This window comes from Chrysemys picta, chromosome 3, assembly GCF_011386835.1.
Source record: "Chrysemys picta bellii isolate R12L10 chromosome 3, ASM1138683v2, whole genome shotgun sequence".
In the NCBI taxonomy this organism is placed as follows: Eukaryota; Metazoa; Chordata; order Testudines; family Emydidae; genus Chrysemys; species Chrysemys picta.
The window spans coordinates 32,235,203-32,257,556 of record NC_088793.1 but is presented as its reverse complement, the minus strand read 5'-3'; the positions used below and the strand labels follow the sequence as shown (position 1 = coordinate 32,257,556).

General features: G+C 45.3%; 1 protein-coding gene across 1 annotated transcript; it reads left to right on the top strand.

The window, feature by feature from the left end:
* The first annotated feature begins 2,619 nt into the window (after positions 1 to 2,619).
* On the top strand, positions 2,620 to 5,090 carry KCNF1 (potassium voltage-gated channel modifier subfamily F member 1). Its single transcript, XM_005293118.4, has one exon. The coding sequence runs from the start codon at positions 3,261 to 3,263 to the stop codon at positions 4,722 to 4,724; it is 1,464 nt and encodes a 487-aa protein (XP_005293175.1). The 5' UTR covers positions 2,620 to 3,260; the 3' UTR covers positions 4,725 to 5,090.
* The last annotated feature ends 17,264 nt before the right edge of the window (positions 5,091 to 22,354 follow it).

Genomic DNA, 22,354 nt, shown 5'->3' with positions numbered 1-22,354 from the left:
ACTGCACATGCACCATTCCCACAGAGTGATGGAGCATGCTCCAGCCCAGGACTACAGGGGCATTTCCCGATAGTGGCTGGTCTCAACTACTCTGGGCCAAGATGGGGCTAGGCACTAGAACTGAAAGTAGGGAGCCTCTCTCTCCTATGCTCTCAATTACTTCCCTGCTGGCGCCCAGGCATCATGGAGCAGGAAGCCATGTCACATGGGCAGAGGGAAAGGAGTAGATGGGGATAAAGAGTCGGGTGAGACTGGGATAGGAGGGAGGAGATATAAACTGGGACTGGGACTGTCTGGGCTAAAAGTCTGGGACTATGAAGCAGTCGTGGGGAGAAATGGGGTCTAAGAGGAAGAGAGACAGAGTTGACAAGGAGCTAGGTTCTGAGGGAAGAACTGGGATTGGCTGGGCAAAGAAACAGGGACAAAAGGCTTGGGATGGTGTGTGTGGGGAAACTGACTTTGGATGAGGAGCCCAGGAAGGAAGACTAAGACTGGGAGTCAGTGGGGAGTACGGTGAAGTGGGAGAGACAGATGGGCTGAAAAGTCAGGAGGGAGGAACTGGGAATGGTTGGGCAAGGAGACTAGGGACAAGGAGTTGGAGAGGGAAGGAGGGAATTGGGAATAATTGAGCAAGGACACTGGGTGTGGAGTGGGGGAGAAACTGGGAGTGTGTGTGTGAGACTGGAACTTGGACAGCAACTCTGGAGGAAGAGAGTAAGACTGGCTGGATAAGGAGACTGGGATGAAACTCTTGATGAGTGAAGACTGGGTCAGGGTTGACAAGGAGACTAGGACTGGGATAAAGAGCTAGGGGTGGAGAAGAGACAGGACTGGGACAGTTTGGAGAGGATGGGGCAGAAAAATCTGTGCTCTTTACTGTACATTACCCTCCAGAGCCTGGGATGGAGCCCAAGATTCCTGAGACTCATTATTCCTCTGCTATCAGCAAATACCTGTGAAACCCACTGGGAAAGTATGTATCTCAAGCCCCTTTAGTGCTCATCCACATAGCAACAGTAGGTTGTTATCCTCTATCACAGGAGTTCTCAAAATTGTGCCTCCCCATAGCTTACTAAGGTAACACAAAGAACTAAAATCCTATACTTTGCAAGGATTCAAATAATAAAATAGAAGGGTTTTGATCAATGTAGTTATAAGAGAATGAGTGTCAAAAGCACTAATTTTATTTCATAAACCACCTTTCATGTTATCTCACAGTTCTGTTCAAAAAGAGTACAAATCACAGCAGTTAAAATAAAACTACACAAACATTTTAGAAAATCGTAACACTAAACAATTATAGATTACATCACTATCCATCAGTCCTACCTTATCAGTGGGAGACACAAGCTGTGATACAGTCTTTAATTATACCACCACATAGTATTTTTTCCACAGCCCCCCTGCCTCATTCAGTGCACAGGCACCATGAAGTCTAATGTTTCTTAACATCAGAATGGCTTGACTCTGCAACCTTAATAATGTTCTTTTAGCATAGTTGATTATGTGAAATTCATATCTAAATAATATAATCCAAAGGGGGATATAAAACCTTCTGATGTAGGTATTGGAGAACATTAAGCAGACTCCTTCAACTACTTCCTCAACACCCACTGCTCCTACATAGCATTTTTTTTTAAAAACCCTACCATTTCTAGATTCTTACATCATCTCCAACTTACAGTACCACACATCTGATTTGTGTCTAATGTATTATGCATATGTATTCTGTCCTTTCATGATCACTTTCACCCATGCTGCCTTCCACCTTCAAATTCTCAACCAATTCCTCTATGTTTATCAGAATCAAATCTAGAATAGCCTCTCCCCTAGTCACTTTCTTTTTGTAATAAAAAGTTGTCTCCAGTGCATTCCAAGAACTTGTTGGATAATCTGTGCCCTGCTGTATTATTTTTCCAGCAGATGTCTGGGTAGTTGAGGTTCCCTCGGCCAGTGTTTTGGATGATTTGGTTAGTTTAAAAAAAGCCTCATCCACCTCTTCTTCCTACAATGACATCATCCTTGATTTTTACCCCTTTTATCCTTACCCAGTGACTTTCACCAGGTCTGCCTCCCCCTTCTGTCTCAACCTCAGAGCAAGTGTATACATCTTTGATATAAAAGTTCTACAAAAAGCATGAATGCAGTATAAGTTCTTGTTCCACGGTTGTAAGGTAAATTTTATGATCCATGTTCTGCTCTCAGTTACACTAGTAAAAATCTACAGTGACTCAGTTTCCTGAGATGGAATTATTCTGGACTTGCAGCAGTGTATCTGAGAGAAGAATGTAGGACCCTGTATGGTGTATTTATTTAAAAATGCAAAAGATATTTTTGCTACTCCTTACCAGCTGAAGAAAATGAGCCTGATTTTTCTTCTCTAGAGCTGTATTGCAGCTCTTAATTACATTAGATATGATTATGTTTTGCAATTCATTTTAAACATTGATACTTTTAAAGAATTCAAAAGGCATAGGGTTATAAAGAAAATTGCATTATAGCTAGACATACACCAAAACAGTTAAATTGCTTTTCTGTACAGATTGTGCTTTGCTGAGTTTCACCAGAAGAGGGTATAGTTTGGAAAGAACCTGACATCAGCTTGGAATTCCTATTGTGTTTAGAAACAGCAAAAGAAAAACAAGCACAAGTTTCTCCTCTGCACACTTCCTGTCACTGTGTGAAGGAGTCAACACATAAACTCCAGACCTTAAAGTAAAAGTAAACTCAGCAGCTTTCCTTGAGTCCTCGGAGTGGAAGGCAAAAACTGCAACAGCTTTCTGTGGGATCATCCTGCTGATTGTCTTTCAGACTTATCAGTTATTTCACTTTTCGTTAATCAGAACAAGGAATTTTTTGAACTGATGTGACTGCCAGTCTGTGAATAAATATCACTTCAGAGGAAGAGAAAGAATGGACCCAGAAAAGACTCTCAAGCACTGAATTAGAGGGTGAGTTTTGTTAAGTGGTTTCTTCTCTTTCATATCTGCTGGAGGAGTTGATTTCTTTCTAACGTCCCTGCTTCTACGCACAACGCCTGATGACTTGTCTTTTCACTGCAGCTTGTTGCATACCTTGCAAGGTTTTACTGACTGCAGGTTTATTTCTGTAACCTTTCCTAGCATTACTCAAAGTCATTTCAGAAAGATTTGTAATATACATTACCTGGTTCTGATTTGCTTTCACAAAGAAGCTACAAACAGCAAAGATTTGGAAGCAAACTAAGAATTGATATATATAAAAAAATCAATAACATTAAAATGGCAGGTGAATCTAGATTTCCAGATGTGGACAGTAATGGATCAGAAAAAAATGAAGATATAGAGATTATAGTCAATGTTGGTGGGGCGAGGCAGGTGCTATATGGAGAAAATCTGAACCGATATCCAGCAACAAGATTAGCACAGTTGATCAACTGTTTATCAGGGGGATATGATACTATTTTCTCTCTCTGTGATGACTATGATCCTGGGAAAAGGGAATTTTATTTTGACAGAGATCCAGATGCTTTCAAATGTATTATTGATATATATTACTTTGGAGAAATTCACATGAAGAAAGGAATATGCCCTATATGTTTCAAGAATGAAATGGAATTTTGGAAAGTAGACCTGAAATTCTTGGATGACTGCTGCAAAACTCATCTGAGTGAAAAAAAGGAGGAACTGGAAGAAATAGCCCGAAGGGTGCAATTGATTCTGGATGATTTGGGAGTGGATGCCTCTGAAAATCGCTGGAAGAGATGCCAGAAATATATTTGGAAATTAATGGAGAAACCAGAATCATCCTATTCAGCTAGAGTAATCGCAGTGTTGTCCTTCCTATTTATTTTAATCTCATCTGTAGTAATGTGCCTGGGGACCATCCCAGAGCTCCAGATAGTAGACTCTGAGGGAAATCATGTGGAACACCCAACACTGGACAACATTGAGACAGCGTGTATAGGCTGGTTTACCTTGGAGTATATGCTTAGACTTATTTCTTCTCCTAATAAACTGTATTTTGTGATTTCTTTCATGAACATCATTGATGTTTTTGCAATACTTCCCTTCTATGTCAGCTTGATCTTGACCCACTTGGGTGCCGGAATGATGGAGTTAACCAACGTTCAACAGGCTGTTCAAGCACTTCGGATCATGAGGATTGCTAGAATTTTCAAACTCGCACGCCACTCCACAGGGCTACAGACTTTAACCTATGCTCTTAAAAGAAGCTTTAAGGAGCTAGGACTGCTTCTTATGTACTTGGCTGTTGGAATCTTTGTCTTTTCTGCCCTTGGTTATACCATGGAGCAAAGTCACCCTGAAACCTTATTTAAAAGCATCCCTCAGTCATTTTGGTGGGCAATTATAACCATGACCACAGTTGGATACGGGGACATATATCCTAAGACAACACTGGGGAAACTGAATGCTGCCACCAGTTTCCTTTGTGGGGTGATAGCTATAGCACTTCCCATCCACCCCATTATAAACAACTTTGTCAGATACTATAATAAGCAGAGAGTTTTAGAAACAGCTGCCAAGCATGAACTGGAGCTGATGGAGCTATACTCGGGTGAGGGGAAAGTTGGAGGCTCCAAGAATGAACTAGAGGATCTTATGGGGGAAGGCAAGGAGCGTCCTTCATGGAGCAGACAGCTAAAAGTTTCTCACAGTGACACCTTCATTCATCTCCTATCAGATGAGAAACATTACAGGACCAGGCTTCAAAGCTGCAAATAAACTAAGTGACTGTTACTGTTCAGCTATAGACTGGGACAAATTAACAGTCTTCTAGTGAAAAGATTAAAGGGACCTGTCAATGTTGAGAGGGAACACTGCCTTTCTTTTCCAAACATGAATACAAATTAACCCTCATCGCAGCTTCATCAGAGGTTGGTAAGACTTTGCTTTTATTACCTGACATATATTAGGATGCAGTTGAGATGTGACTGATTATAATTAATACATCCTGAAAAATCAATTTGTAATCATTTCAGAGATTGAAAACAGCTTCTTGATCAGTAATATGTACAATTACTTGGATGTTAAGCTTTATAAAAATCAAAATTCTGTATCTGTAATAATAAAGAATAACAATACCACAGAGAACTTGTGCTTCAGGCTTTGTTTGGGGTTTTTATAGTTAAGAAATATTTTTTTAAAAAATTAAATCAAACTGTCACTCATAGGTGCTGCAACTAGGGGTGCTGAGGGTACAAAGCACCCCCTGGCTTGAAGTGATTTCCATCATATACAGGGTTTACAGTTTGGTTCAATGGCTCTTAGCACCCCCATGATACAAATTGTTTCAGACACCCCTACTGTCACTCCTAAAGTATTTAGGTGTCCAGTAAAATGTAACCAGTAACAAGCGGTATTTTTATCCGAGTGCTAACTAAAAATATGATCACACACTGTGGATGTGTGAGCCTGCCAAAAGATGGCTTCTACATTCTATAAAGTGCAATTATGGGTGACTTTTTGGATAATAATGTCAGTCCCTCTTTCTGTGAAAAATCTATTTTAATATTCCACAGAGGTATGGAGCAGAATCAGTGTACTGTGATAGGGTTTTTAAAGCAAGTAAAACAAATAGTCATTACTTAATTACAACAGAAACATTTGCTTTTACAATTGTAGTGACCTTCAGGTTATTTTAACTCAATCACTTAAAAAAATTATAAATGTAATTTCTTTTAATTCAGTATAAAACCAAGCCAGGTTGACACAGGGAGTTAAGTTACATCAGAAACAAAGAATTTCAAATCACCGGAAAATAAATATAAATAAATTAGCAATAAAAATTAAAGTCTTTATAACATTTATGGTGATGAATTGTTCATTGGATTGAACAAAACATTGTTTTATTTTCTTAAATACAATTAAACACCTTTCATGCTTGTAATAGCTATTTGGTTTTATTATGGTTAATTCAGCATGTAACAGGTTAATTTATTAAAGCAACATAAACACTAAGCCATGGGCCCAATCCTGCAATCCTTGTGCAAGCAACACTTCTACTGAAGTCCGAGTGAATTTTGGTGGAGTAAAGTCTGACATCCATGGGTCTGATTTTCCACTCAGTTACACTAGCTTTATATTGGTGCAATTCTATTAAAAGCAACATTAACATCACCATAAAACTGGTGTAATGAAGTAGAGAATCTGCCCCCAGATGTTTAATTAATATTAAGAAAAAAGAAGAACAGGAGTACTTGTGGCACCTTAGAGACTAACAAATTTATTAGAGCATAAGCTTTCGTGGACTACAGCCCACTTCTCTAAGTTCTCTAAGTCCACTTTCTGTAGTCCACGAAAGCTTATGCTCTAATAAATTTGTTAGTCTCTAAGGTGCCACAAGTCCTCCTGTTCTTCTTTTTGCGGATACAGACTAACACGGCTGCTACTCTGAAACCTTTAATTAATATTAAGAGTGTGAGTCCAAATCATTAAAAACAAAAAAACCACTTTTGTGCCTCCCTGTTGCAGCTTATATTGTTTATTTTCATTACATTGCATGCATAGCCCAATTGAAATATGAACACATGAGATAGCTCCTACTTTTAGGTAGGTTACTCCTACACAGGGCCAGGGAAACTCAATGAGGACTGATTACTCAAAAGAAGGTAGGCTCCTAATTTCCACTGAAATTAAATAGAAGTTAGGAGCCTAACTCCTTTTGAGCAATCCAGTCCCGAGTTCCTTGGAATTCTTCCACCTTGTAAACACATTTCCCGTGATCGATGGTGATGTTGGAGACTGAATGGAGGTATATGGCCATTTGCACACAGGCTCTTTGCAGGGTTGGTGTGGGAGACTATATCACATCTGCAGTTGTTTCCCAGTCCCCAGCCTCAATACTAGTCCAGCCCAGCTCCATCTCACCATCTCCATTTACAGATCCCAAGCTCCACCGATTCCTTGTAGAGATTACAAGGGGAAGGAAAAACAATGCCTCCTGGGTGGCACTTCCACAAGCTCTCTAGGGCTGGGTCTATTGGATCCCCACACTTTTCACCTGTGGAAGTGGAGGGTCTAATGAGACCCTTATTCTTCCCTGTCTTGTTATCTAAACTCCTCATTATCATGGCCTAATGGTCAGCAATTTCAGTCTAAGCTGCAAGCTTGTTTTGTTTTACAATATAGAAGAGTGAACAGGATATGAAGAATATCCACTGATATTTTCTTTAGTTCCTCATCTATAAATGGGGATATTAATATTTTTTCATTACCTTACAGGGAGGCATTGGGATGAATTAATGTTTGCAAAGCACTATGAAAATGGAAAACATAAAATTGCTAAATAATATTGTTAGTATTGTTCATTAGCATTAACCACTTGCTGCTACAGTATACAATTGATTTAACAGGATATTAAATAAAGGAGTAACTTATTATTTTAGTAAGAGTAATCTTATTAACTTATTTCTTCAATTAGGCATGGTCCTGACCACAGGATGGTGCGTAAGCTACACCACGGCAGAGCATGTCTCGGGCAGTATTGTGGCTCAGACACACAACTGTGAAGCACAACTCTCCCCATGCTCCTTTCTTGCTCTAGAGCAGCGTTTCTCAAACTGGAGTCCGTGGATCCCTGGGGGTCCCTGAGGGAACTCCCGGAGGTCCACGGGCCCTGCAGATCAACTCCTTCCCCTCCCTCTATCTCCAGGAGGCTACTGACGCCAAATCTGGAGATTTTAGGCGCTAAAAGTCCGGCGGCGCAGCAGGGCCCTGGCCCCGCACCGCTCCCTGCAGTCCCTGCGGGGGTGGTGGTGCAGGGAGTCTCTGCATGTTGCCCCCTCCCCGAGCGCTGACTCCACAGCTCCCACTGTCCGGGAACTGCAGCCAATGGGAGCTTTGGGGGCGGTGCCCGAGGTAAGCGCCATCCCTCACCCCCTCCCGCACCCACACCCCTCACCACCTGACCCAACCCCGCACCCCCTCCTGTACCCAAACTCCCTCCCAGAGCCCCCACTCTTTTCCGCACCCAAACTCCCTCCCATAGCACAACCCCTGACCTCCTCCTGCACCCAAACTCCCTCCCAGAGCCTGCACCCCATACCCACTCCTGTACCCAAACTCCATCCCTCACCTCCTCCCATAGCCCAACCCCTCACCCCCTCTTACATCCAAAATCCCTCCCAGAGCCTGCACCCCACACCCACTCCTGTACCCAAACTCCCTCCTTCACCTTCTCACATAGCCCAACCCCTCACCCCCTCTTGCACCCAAACTCCCTCCCAGAGCCCACACCCTGCACCCACTCTTGTACCCAAATTCCCTCCTTCACCTTCTCACATAGCCCAACCCCTCACCCCCTCTTGCACCCAAACTCCCTCCCAGAGCCTGCACCCCGCACCCTCCCACACCCAAACTCCCTCCCATAGCCTGACCCCTGACCCCCTCCTGCACTCAAACTCCCTCCCAGCGCCTGCACCCCGCACCCTCCCACACCCAAACTCCCTCCTAGAGCCCACACCCCACACACCCTCCCGCACCCCAACACCCTGCCCCAGCCTGGTCAAAGTGAGTGAGGGTGGGGGAGAGCGAGCGACAGAGGGAGGGGGGAGTGAGTGAATGGGAGACAGGAAGGGGTGGAGTGGGGGTGGGGGTGGGGCCTGGGACTGAGTGAGGGGGACTTGGGAGTCACCAACATTTTTAAAATCAAAATGGGGTCCTCGGGTTGCTAGAGTTTGAGACCCGCTGCTCTAGAGGATAAATTAGTTACTGTAGCCTTTCAAAGGTTCCAGTTACTTCCCCCATCATGCCTGACTAGAGACTCTGACCCGCGAGAGGAGTGCGGGGTGAAGCCAAAGCTGTGCCCACTTCCCACCTCTATCGTCCCTCCTCCAACCAGCCTGCTGGAGGGAATATTCAGAGAGCAGGAGCTGCTCTCAGTATCAGGTCCAAACTGACAAAGTGTATAGATCTTACTTGGCTGAGCAGGGCAGGGTCCTTTCCTCCTCTGCTTGGCCAAACAAAACCTGGGCATAATCTCACCGTAACAGCTCAGTCCAGTCCAAATTCTGAGGCTGCTGGTCTATGGAAGGTCCATGGCTTTTCCAGCCATGGTGCTGTTCTCTATTCCAAGCTGGAAGTAACTGCTACAGAGGCAGTCACGTTATTCATGTTTAAAGGCCCAAACCCTCTCCCATAAAGATCAATGGGAATTTGGCTACTGACTTCAATGGGAAGAGGATTGGGCACTCAGCTATTATGCAGCTGCGCAGGGCTGCCCCTGCCCTGTGAATCCACCTAGGCCAATTGACATAGAATTTAGGTTTACAGGGATAATATCACCAGATGCATTACACATCCCCTGATGTCTCAACAATGTCATCTGCACATCACAGATGCCGATCAGGGAGCAGAAGTGGGGATGCATGGCCCCGGAAATTCAGTCCTCTCACCTGAATAAAATTAGAGATTAGGGAAAGGAGTCTCCCAAGCAAACCTCTTATGAAGAAACCCCCACACAAGTACCCTCAATCCCTCTAATACCCACAGAAGATCTGGTAGGGGCCCTCTTGAAGATTCCAGCCATTTCTTCCTCCTTCTCCCTCTGCTGCCTCCAGACTCACAGGTAAGTGAAGTGAACTGGTCATCCCCTCCAAAGATGAGTGGGGACCAGGGGCAGTGCCAGCCTCTTCCCGGTGGGAGGGCTGAGGTGGGCTGCGCTATATATCTTGTAGGCACACATACTTTTTTATATTTTTAACAATATGCATTTAAACGTATGTTTTATCTGTGTTCTCCTCAAAAGGAGAATAAAAATATATACAGACAGATCAGTATATATCAGCATCATCTATGGCAGCTCACTGGTGCAACATTTATTCACAGAAAATCAATACAAAAAAAAAAAAACCTAAGCAAATTAACAAAACAAACTAATAACTACTAGATTAACAATAACAATACACAAACGCAAACTTCTGGAAAAAATTACTGGTTAAATAATACCAGTAGCTAATTAGTTTAAATCTGAGAATGTACTGTATTATATTTTAAAATTAGTCATTTGCACATGCAAAGAAAATGAAACACACTCTACTATGTCAAGCAAAATAAACAGCTGACCAAAACTAAGTACACCTTTTTCCCTAGCCGATTAAGCCATATTTCCATTCTAGTCGAGGCAAAACCCAATGAAATACATACAATCTGAACATTCAAAACATTTTTAAGTTGCTGAGCACTCTGGCACTGATTCAGGAAAATACTTAAAACTTTGCTTAACTTTAAGAACAAGTAGTTCCGTTAACTATACACGGGATTAAAGAAATGCTTAAAGTTTAAAAATAATCACATACTTAAGTGCTTTAATTGATCAGGGCCAGAGTGCTCAGCGTCTTGCAGGACTGAGTCATAACATCTGTCATTAAACTATGAACTAATAAAACTGGCACAAACTTGGCCAGGTAATAGCTACTTTGATAAAAACAAATAAAAAAAACAAATAAAGAGTTATTGAAAAAGATAGTCAATGATAAGCTGACCCAAATAGACAGGTGTCGTACAAATTCCTGGAGACAGCCACTGAAGGACCCAGGTGGAGGTTCAGGGAATGAGTTCCACAAGTGAGGGCCTTCTCGGTTCTGGGAGCTACCTGTGACTGGTCCATTTGGAACCTTAGTGCCCATACTGGATAGATCAACAGTCACTCAAGTATGTGAGGCATTGATAATTAATCAAATTTACATCTTCTATCAAGGAACAGATAGATATGTATTGTTTACATAATATATGTAATGGTTCAGCATATAACATACTAGTCTATCAATTCTTCATGTGGATATTTCCCCTTAAAAACGTAAAGAGAAAATATCAAATGTTGAAGACATCTTAAAACTCACAACAATCCTTAACTCTTGGTTTTACAGAGGTCAGGGTGTGACCTTGGTTTTGCAGAGGTTTCAGGTCAGGGTGTGACAATACATACCACGTGTGCTGCAAAAGTTAAGGATAACAAGGCAAGTTTAAGAAACGAGTGGGGAGAAGTTGATTTTAAATTGTGCATTTCCTTTCTAGATGTTGATTGTAATAGCAATAAGATACAGATAAAGAATAAAACATATCTCTAGTTCATTAAAGTCCCTCTTCCAATAAAGTTAGTTATATGTAATTATCAGACTTGAAAGCAAATACAAATTTAAGAAACAAAGGACAAGGGGGGGGCCACTACTGTCTGAAGTCTTCATGATTTGGAGTGCCTGACGCCCGCTGGAGACTGGTAAAATAGTATTTTTACCAAGGTCTGATTCAACGCCCACTGAAGTTAATGGCAGGCTTTATACTGAAGTCAATTGGGATTGAACAAATACAAATATGTGCTTGAACAAACTATGGCTAATGGGTCAATTAGGCACTATTGTCGTTTGAACATCGACTTGAGTTAAACAGCATTTTTCTCAATAATCTTGGTCAGCTTTATTGCAATAGCCAGTTATGCTGCCATGATGAAAGAAGGCTAATGTCTATCACACTTAAGTTATTTAATAATAGCCTTTAAGTAAAAGGAACATTTGGCTATTCCTCATAAATAGTCACCAGTTTAAGACAAAGCACAGAACTAAAATAATTTGGGTGAACTAACTTTGGTGCTTCTGGATGGATTGAGTCATATGAAGGCGAAGACAGAGGTACATTCCACTAAACATACTATATTAATTTCACCAAAGCCCAAGCGTGATTCCAATATTTGAAACCACTGAAGTGGATAAAGAGAAGCGTCCTCTCCCATTAGACACAATCCACCTGGCTCTAGCAGATCAGTTCATTTCCCAGCATTGCAGACATAACACCCCGTCCCCAAGGAAGAATAGGAGCAAGTACTTGCTACCCCTGAACCTGCTGAAGAAAGTAGAAGCTGGTTGTTCCTGGCGAAGTCTGGCTTTCAGGGAGAGAATTGGCAGAAGCCATGGGTGAAGGGGGGAAAGTTAAAAACTTCTGGACACAGTATTAAGCAAAGGGAGGGGGTAACAGCTAATGGTACAAGAAGGGACTTGAGAGAACTGGGGAAGCAGCGGGGGTGGAGGTTTCCCATCTAAGTGGCACAGGGCCAGGGCAGGGGTGGCTTCAGGGTGGGTTTTAGCTGGTCCCAGTCTGTCCAGGCCTTTGGAGTCTCTGCTTCAGAGATTGCTCCAAGGCTGCTCCAGAAGCCCTCCCACCTCACCCCATTCCCAAAAGCATCAGCTGCACCCAGGGCCCCCCACCCCCACCCAGCCACCCCTTACATTGCTGGCAGGTGCTGCCTTCAGGCTCAGCAGTGCCATCCCAAGCTCGCAGCGCCGGGAGTTGCATTGCCCAGAGGGCATCTGCCCTCGGAGGCATGGTGGGAGAGCTGGGGACTTCCTCCCTTCAGTCCCTCCTTTGACTCCCCTGCAGCATCCTGCCATGCTAGTCAGCATCAGCAAGCAACCTGGCGCTGCTTCAACCCTGTGCCGGCGCCTCGCGGGGTGGGAGCTGCAGGCACCACGATGCCTCCACAAGGCAAAGGCACTGGTGAGCCACTGCCGCTGCTGCTCCTAGTCGCAGGTCCTGAGCAGGGCCGTCGAGAACGGGTTCGGGCCCCGGTGAAAAAATTTTTTCAGGCCCCCCAGCAAGGGCGGACCGGCTAAACAGGGCCAACGAGAAGGGGGGGAAGCCGGGGAAGCCAGGCCCTGGGCCCCCTTCCGGACCGCCGGGCCCGCAGCCCCCCCAGCAAGAGCAGACTGGCTAAACAGGGCCGACGAGAGGGGGGGAAGCCGGGCCCCGGGCCCCCTTCCAGACCGCCGGGTCCCGGTAATTTGTACCAGCTTCCCCCCATTCTCGTCGGCCTTGGTCCTGAGACGGCCTCATACGCCCCCAGCCTGGGTCCTGGGAAGCAGAGGAGTAGCAGCCAGCACTTGCGCTAAGCAGAGCTGAGAGAGGAGCACATGGATAGAGCTGTGGCAGGAGTTCTGGGGTGCGCACTCCCATCCTCCCTTGCTGTCTGGCCGCCAGCAGCACTGGGAGGGTGTCTACAGGGGGAGCTATGGCAAATTTTGGGGTGGCTATAGCCTCCCCCTGTAAGCCCCTCCAAGCTGCCCCTGGTGGGGGCTGTTGGGGGGGCCTCACATTGGAGTTACTCCATACCTAGGTCTGTAGAAACTCCCTTGAGCAGCATGTTCACAGCAGGGAGAGGAGGAGAGGACAAGCCCCAGCAAAGGCAGCCACAGCAGGTGGGAGGCTGGAAGTTAATTTACCTCAGCTCCCCTCTCCCTGAGCAGCTCCACAGTTCACTGTTGTAGACCAAGGTGTATTTCTTTTTGTCTTTGGGCAGCAAGCCAAACTGCATCCTAGATAGGTTATCCACCGGGCAGCTGCTCTATGCAGCCATCCAGGGCTTGTGAACCTTCAGAAAGCATTGCATATTTACATCTGGAAACCATCCAAATTGCATAGACTTAAAGCAAAGGAAGCTTCTGCAAATTAGTAACTGACCTCAGTCACTGGTGTAACTCTGACTCCATTTTCTTCAATGCAGTTACTCTTGGTTTACCTCCGTGTAACTGTGAACAGGATCTGGCCCAGCGTTCCTAATTTAATAAGGGTAATTCAGTGCAGGATGATAACTCGTTAGGTAAAATGAAGCCTTTTTTTAACTCTCAGGAGAGAACGTAATGGAGTAGAAATGGCTTTTAGAAGTGTGGGCAGTGACACTGGTATTTTGCAATAGGTGGCATTAGTGAAGTAAGAGCCACTGAAACACGCTTAGCCTTGGTGGCATGTCACAGCTAAGAAGCCAGCTTGTGACATGCCTTTTGGTTCACTGAGAAGCAAGCAACGTGCCACAGAACATTTTTGATAGATTCCAAGGCCAGAAGGGACCATTGTGATCATATAGTCTGACCTCCTGCATAACACAGGCCATAGAACTTCCCCCCAAATTCCTAGATCAGACCTTTTAGAAAAACATCCAATCTTGATATTCAAATTTTCAGTGATGGAGAATCCAACACCACTCTTGGTAAATTGTTCCAGTGGTTAATTATTCTCCGCTAAAAATATACTCTTTATTTCCAGTCTGAATTTGTCTAGCTTCAACTTCCATTGGATTGTGCTATAACTTTCTCCACTAGATTGAAGGGACCCATTATTAAATATTTATTCCCCATGTAAATACTTAGACTGTAATCGTCACCCCTTAACCTTCTATTTTGTTTAACAAAATAGATTGAGCTATTTGAATCTATCATTATAAAACATGTTTTCTAATCCTTTAATCAATGGGCGGAGGGGCAGGGATATGGGCTGGGGGCTGCTCTCGGGAATCCTGACCCCCTGCGCTGGGCAGGTGGAGGGTCTGAGGATCCCCACAGAGGTCCATGCTCGTGGCCTAGCTCCAGCTTCCAGCCTGGCCAAAGTCGGGGTGTCAGGGGGAAGAGGAGGAGCAGGAGCGGGGCCTTGTAGTGAGAAGGGAGCTAAGGCAAACCTCAGCCCCCCGCACCAAGAAGAGCAGGCAGGGGCTGTGCTTCACAGTGGGGGAGCTGATCACCCGTTGCAAAGCGCAACCCCTGCTGGTGCCGCTCTGCACCTGCCTGAGGCTTGCACTTGGCGGGGGGCAACGCCACCTTTTGCCCCCAAACTATGCCCATGTTAAAAAGTGGGGGCCAGTGCCCCCCTGCTACCCCTGGTTCCAGCACCCCTGCTCTGAATCAGTGACCTGTCCTCTTCATTATTTACCACTTCCCCAACTTTTATGTCTGCAAACTTTGTCAGTGATGATTTTGTTTTCTTCCAGGCCATTGATAAAAATATTAAATAGCATAGGGCCAAGAACCAATCCTATTTGCCATTACATTTTGAGATCCATCAGCTAAATGGTTTTAATCCGTGTTGCAGTATGAATTGCTAGTCTATAGCTACCACCTATGCTATTTGTGATTACAAGAAACCAAGAAGATACATGCCATAAAACACATATTTTCTGTTTATATGCATGTAGGCTAAGGGTGTGTCTACACTGTCAGTTGACCCAGATTCCTGCTCACTGCTAAAGTGGTTTTTTGCAGTGTAGATACACCCTAGGTCAGTGGTGCCCAAACTTTTCCTGTCATGCACCCCCCTTCCAGTAATGGAATCGGTCTGCGCTCCTCCCCCTCCATTACTGCACACTTGGCTCAGCAGAGGAGCTTGGGATGAAGGCAGAGCAGAGGGAAAACCTGGGGCTGGGGGAGGAGCTGGGGCTAGAGGTGGAGCTGGCCTGGGGGCGGAGAGGGAATGACAGAGCTGGTGGAGCAGGGGGCAGAGTGGAGCTGCAGCAGGGGAGGGTGGAGCAGGGGGCAGAGTGGAGCTGCAGCAGGGGATGGAGCTGGGCTGGGAGCAGAGTGGGGCTGGGTGGTGCTCTCTCTCTGCCTCCCCAGGGGCTGGCCCCCACAACATTCCTCTGTGCCCCCCTAGGCAGCACACCCCAAAATTTGGGGACCATTGCTCTAAACTGTCTCAAGCCTGCAGTCTCAGCTGAGGATATTGTATTTGTTGTACAATGCTAATCTCAGGCATTGTTCTGGTCTATGTTCAATGCCAGGTAGTGGTAATCTGACCATATGAATCGGTAGGGTAGAACCCTAGCAATGGAGAGAGAATCTTGGGCTGAGATATGTGCACTTTTCCTGTGCCCTGTTGGTCTGCTGAGTACTGACACCTTATCCATTCCAGAAGTGAGTCGGTCGGCTCTGTCTGATCAATGCATTACATGATATTGACCCAGACCAGCTGTGCTGTGCTGTTGTGAGGAATCGGACTGTTAATCTTGGGTGGCCTGCTGTAGACTTTTATAAAAATTAAGATGACAATGGCATTACTTTAGTAACCATCTGTGCAGTACAGTTTGGTATCTAGTGCAATTCTATATATGTGATGAACTATGAATGCTTTGAGGGAATGGTCCCAAATCACATTGTTTTGGTAAGACTCTCAAATGTTTTCCAAAATATATTGATTTTTTTTCAATAAAACGTGATCTGTTCTTTAATTTAAAAATAGATAGCTAAGATGCCCATCCTGGGTTGGCTAGGTAGTATGTATATAAACCAAACAGTTAGATATACATAAAAGTAAGGGTGCAGATGCATAAACTGATAATTGGCCATATCTGGCAGAAACAATGATCACAGAAACCCCCTCCCCCTCCCCCAGCCAGATCTGCACAAACAGATCTGTTAAAACAAACACACCAATGTCTGGTGTAAATTACAGTTCACAGATATGCTTCCTCCCCACAAACGCAGGCACCAATCCTGAATAACCTTACACAAGCCAATATTTCTTACTCACCCAAGTATTGTAGTCATTAGAATGTGCACATGAGTAAAGACTTCCCACTTGAGCAAAGGTCTACAGGATCAGGCTCACAGGTCAGTAATGGATCACTAGGAAGACTATTCATGTTCATATCAACATCCCCCCACTCCAGTTTGAAATGAATATCAGCCTTCCTGAAGTGCTCTACATTTTAGACAAATGGGCCTGATTCTGTCTTTGTTGCACTGATGTAAATCTGGAGTAACTGCACTGAGGTAAAAGAAGTTACACTGGTGTAAAACTGGTTTGAGCAGTGTCAGGTTCTATATATTATATTTATTCCCTTACAATGTAAAAGATATTAAAACTGAAACAGTTTACTCTTAATACAATTAGCCATATTAAGGTTGAATTCAGTTGGAGTTTCGCCTGCTTTACGACTGAGCAATTGGGCTGATCATGTGGACAACCAAGACAGCCTGGAGCACAGGAAAATATTCATGTTAATCACTATGTGGAAAACGAAGGCGATAGAATGAGCTGAAAGCTACAGCAGCAGCACATCGCTGGTTTCCCTGTCTCCTTTGCCTTTCAAATGTAGAAGACAAAATTGCCCGTGCTTTCACAGCTGGTTTTTGTCCACCCACATAAGGGAAGTCTCAGGTTCCTTTAACATACTAAGCTTCAAGCACTACCAAACCAGCATGTTTATTTTAAAATAAAACAACATTTAAAGAAAGGAGTAAAAATTTAAAAAGTCACCTGTATGTGAGACTATCTATAAATATCGCATGTAAACATGGAAAGGAAGAATTCATTTTGTCTTGGGATGCACCCACATCAATTAAGCCATATTACTTACCACATTGATTTCAACGGGAGCCAAGGGTGCACACCCCAGGGCTGAAATCTGGTCTTTTGATTTCTGTTTCTGCATGACGACAAATATGTATCTGCTAAACCCTTTATTGTACCATTTTACAGCAGTACAAATAAAGTTTTGCATTCATTACAGAAGAGTTCAGAAGCAGGGGCTTCCAAGTCAAAGTCTGTATGAGGCAATTGACTTAGACATGGCTGTGCAAATGACTAGTGGTCAACTGCCTGCCGGGAGATTTTGTAAATGGCCAAACAACTTACTTTATTTATCTGACTTTCACATATAGAACCTATTATTTATTTATAATATAATATAATATAATATAATATAATCGATCAATATTGTAAAGACAAAACTTAGAAAACATTCACAACAGTCTGAGGCAGCTTCAGCTTGCCCACAGCAGATAAACTAAAACTTCAATTACCTTGCAGCATTATGGGGCAATCCTTTATCAAAGATGCACTCCACTGATCTTGAACAATGTTTCCACTGCATTACAGTTATACTGCATTACAAAGTCAGCACTTTCTTACAATTCCAATACAACATCAGAGACACCAGAGTTTTTCTCTCTGCTTAGAATAGGAAATAACTGCATTGTCTCAATTATACTGTGATACCTTTTGGCCAATGTTGAATTTTAATAGCAAACAATGCAAGTCATAAACATGCATTTCTTTCAGTTCATTATCAATAAAATAATTTTAACAGACTCATAAACATTACAGATGGGAAATATTTATCAGGTCCCAGCATGTCAATCACTGGCCAATACAGGATTATTCGGAGTATTCTCCTGTGTCATTTTCATTAAATAACATTTGGCTTCTTCCATTTTATTGGAAAGACTATTCCATAGTTAAATAAGTCTTGCTATTGTGATACTCTCCTTACTATTCAGCCTAATTGTTCCCCTAATGTAGGCTATGTCTACACTATAGATGCTACAGTGGCACAATTATGGACCTGTGGCATGCTGATGTGGTGCTGCAGTAGTGCAAACACTTGCTACAGCGATGGAAAGGGGTTTTGTATCATTGTAGCTAATCCACCTCTCTGAGAGATGGCAGCTGGGCTGACAGAAGAATTCTTCCATGATCGGTGTCTACACCAGGGCTTAGGTCAACTTAACTATGTCTCTCAGAAAGTGACTTTTTCACACCCCGAGCAACATAGCCAGGTCGACCTAAGGTTTAGGTGTTGACCAGGTCTTACTTCCTTGAACTAATTAAACAAGTCCTTAAATAATTCCTCTTCCTCCTTGCTGTTTACATCTTTCACACGTTTGTAGATGGTTATCCTATCTCCATTAGTTATTATTTTGTGCATTCAGCTTAAATGAGTGCTTAAGTGCTTTGTTGGACAGTGATTAACTTAAATATGTGCGTAAATGCTTTGTTGAATTGAGGCCTATTTACAGTTACCTTGCATGGCAAAAAAGGTCAGGAATTAGGGCTTGCAGTTGAGCCTGAGGCCTTGGCTACACTTGCAGATGTACAGCGCTGTGAGTTAAACCTGACTTCGTGCAGCTGAGTAGGGAAAGCGCTGCAGTCTGTCACACTGACAGCTGCCCAGCGCACTGTCATGGCCACATTTGCGGCAACTGCAGCGCTATTGGGAGCGGTGCATTATGGGCAGCTATCCCATAGAGCACCTTTTCCCATTCTGACGCCATGGGTTGTGGGAAGGGGGCATGGATGAGGGGGATTCTGGGTCCTGTCCCAATGCCCCGTGATGCATCGCTTCGCATCCCAGAAATCCCTTTGTTTCCGTCCACCTTTGGCACCGTGTGGTGGGATCACGTCGTCATGGAAGTCTGGGATGACGAGAAGTGGCTGCAGAATTTTCGGATGAGAAAAGCCACTTTCATGGGACTGTGTGAGGAGCTCGCCCCCACCCTGCGGCGCAAGGTCACGAGATTGAGAGCTGCCCTGCCAGTGGAGAAGCGGGTGGCTATTGCAATCTGGAAGCTGGCAACTCCAGACAGCTATCAGTCGGTTGCAAACCAGTTTGGAGTGGGAAAGTCGACCGTTGGAATCGTGTTGATGCAAGTTTGCAAGGCCATTAATCACATCCTTCTCAGAAGAACCGTGACTCTGGGTAACGTGCAGGAAATACTGGATGGCTTTGCACAAATGGGGTTCCCTAACTGTGGAGGGGCACTAGATGGGACGCACATTCCTATTCTGGCACCACCCCACCTAGAATCCGAGTACGTTAATCGGAAGGGGTATTTCTCTATGGTTCTCCAGGCGCTTGTGGATCACCGTGGGCGTTTCATTGACATTAACACAGGCTGGCCCGGAAAGGTGCATGACACACGCATCTTTCAGAACACTTGGCTGTTCAGGAAGATGCAGGCCGGGACTTTTTTCCCAGAGCGGAAGATCATGGTAGGGGAAGTTGAAATGCCCATTGTGATCCTTGGAGATCCTGCTTACCCATTAATGCCATGGCTCATGAAACCCTACACAGGGAGCCTTGACAGCAGCAAGGAACGGTTCAACTACAGGCTGAGCCGGTGCCAAATGACTGTGGAGTGTGCCTTTGGCCGTTTAAAGGGCTGCTGGCGATCTCTGTATGGGAAGCTGGACTTGGCTGAAAACAGCATCCCCGCAGTTATATCCGCGTACTGTGCCCTCCATAATATTTGTGAAGGGAAGGGTGAAAGCTTCACTCAGGCATGGACCTCCGAGGTTCAACACCTGGAGGCTGAATTTGCACAGCCAGAGAGCAGGGCTATTACAGGGGCCCAGCGCGGTGCTGCAAGGATTAGGGATGCCTTGAAGGAGCAATTTGAGGCTGAAAACCAGCAGTGATATCTGGTGCCCTGCACGGGAGTGAAGTGCAGTAGTTCCAATCTTTAGGAATCAGTGTCTGCTAAGCAGACAAGCAGACTTGTAGTGCCTGTTTATTTCCTGGGCTAAGGAGTCTTTTACTTTATGCGATAATAAAGAATGTTTTCAAAGCCAAAGAATCCATTTATTGAAAAGAAAAAAAAATTATTTCTTGAAAAGAAACAAGGGGGTGGAGTGGGGAACAGTACAATCACAGATTCGCGTATGTCCTGTCTGGTGTGCTGTGCAGTGAGTGCTGCACTTCAGGACAGCTGTACTTCATGGTGATGGGGGTTGAGTGCAGAGGGTAAGGGTCATGGTTTTCAGGGCTGGGTGGTGAAGATACTGGTGTTGGAGGCAGCGGGTGGCGTGAAGAACACGGAAGTTGGGGAAAGTGGGTTGGAGGTGACAGTGGGGCACAACGGAAAGAGTTTTGCGACAAGGGCTGTAGGAGGGGGTGGCATTTGTGTTTGTGGTACTGCTCCTCTTTCTGCATGGCTACCAGCTCCTGGATAGCATCTGCTTGGTGCTCCAGGATGCTTATGAGTCTATCAGTGCTTTGCCGCTGGTGCGCTGTGTTTTCCTGGCGGATCCTGCTTTCTCTCTCCCTCCAGTTCTGTGCTTTCTCATTCTCTTTAATAGATTGCCACATCACTTCTTGCAGCACGTCTTCTTTGCTTTTTTGCGGTCTCTTCCTGAGTCTTTGCAGTCTCTGAGCAGGCGATAAGAGCGATGGCTGAGGTCTCAAGGTTGATGCAGCTGTATAGGCAAAATGCAACATTTAACAGAGGCAGCATTGTTTATACCAGACAGAGTAACGATTCCCCCCGCACTTAAGGAGTAGAAAACACACAGGGTCTACACAATAGCATAATTTTCCCGTCTGAAACAGAGCACACATATCCCATGGGAGCCTCAAACTGGTGAGTAAGGGGGACTGATTGTTTCAGGGCTGTACTGTCCTCTGGGTTTCTGTGCCTTGGAGAGAGCCAACAGCTTCAGGGAGCACCTACACTGAACACTGTCCCAACATTTTCCACAGGAGTTTGTCCTGGACGATATCTCGCTGCTGAGGGTGACCTGGGAAGCAAGGGAGGGTCTTCTACTGCAATGCGGCTTCCGCCCTGGCCCATATGCAGCTTGCCTGTGTGCAGCAATGGTCCCCTCGCGGCACAGTGGCGCGGACAAGTTAGCCTGGCAAGGACAAGGACCACTGTGGCTCTCCCGATAAACCTGCCCAAGCGCATTGCACACGTTCTGGATGAGACATTCGAGGAGATTACCGAGGCCGATTATCGCGATGTGATAAACCACATCAATGCACTATTCCGCATCTAGGCATGCATCTCCCAAAAAGCCCACACCAAAAATATTCCTTCCCCCACCCCAAAAAAACGCTTACTGGGAACCTGCTCTTCTGTTTGTCCTCCACCAAGTACCGGCCACTGTGACTGGCTACCTTTCTCCTGGCTTGAGAAGAGCTCCTGGCTGCATGGCTCCAGAGATTCCGGGGTGTCTCCATCTGGCCTACCACCATCACTCCCATTTTCCTCCCACCCCCACACTCCCGACTCTGAAGTGTCCATGGTGGTGCTTGGCGTGGAGGTGGGGTTAACCCCAAGTATCACATCCAGCTCTTTGTAGAATCGGCAGGTCGCGGGGGGAGCACCCGAGCAACCATTTGTGTCGCGGGCTTTGTGGTAGGAACTCTGCAGCTCCTTCACTTTAATCCTGCACTGCAGGGTGTCCCGGTCATGGCCCCTTTCCATCATGTCCTTTGATACCTTCCCAAAGGTATCGTAATTCCTACGGCTGGAGCGCAGCTGGGACTGTACAGCTTCCTCCCCCCAAACACTGATGAGGTCCAGCAACTAGCCATTGCTCCATGCTGGGGCTCGCTTGGCGCGTGGAGGCATGGTCACCTGGAAAGATTCCCTGATAGCACTCCACACCACGCTGGACTGAGTAAACAGGAAGGGGATTTTTAAAATTCCCGGGGAATGTAAAGGGTCGGTCACATGGTTGGTTACCTGAGGCCAGGGCAGTAGAGTTTGAACTGATGACCAGAGTGGCTAGAACAGGCATTGTGGGATACTACCGAATAATTCTGGAGGCCAGTCACAGCGCATTGGGCGGCACACTTGGCACTGCAGCGCTGCAGTGGCAGCGCTGCACTCGCTATTCCTCTCGGGGATGTGGAGTACATGCAGCGCTGCAACCACGGAGATACAGCGCTGCAAATGCCTTGCCAGTGTGGACGGGGAGTGAGTTACAACGCTGGGAGAGCCTTTACAGCGCTGTAACTTGCAAGTGTAGCCAAGGCCTGAGACAAGCTAGTTCCACCTCCCTAGTGAGCCAGAGAAGACTCACTGCTGAATCACCTG

Coding starts and splice junctions, on each gene's coding strand:
- KCNF1 (XM_005293118.4), top strand. CDS start 3,261: ATGGCAGGTGAATCTAGATTTCCAGATGTGGACAGTAATGGATCAGAA.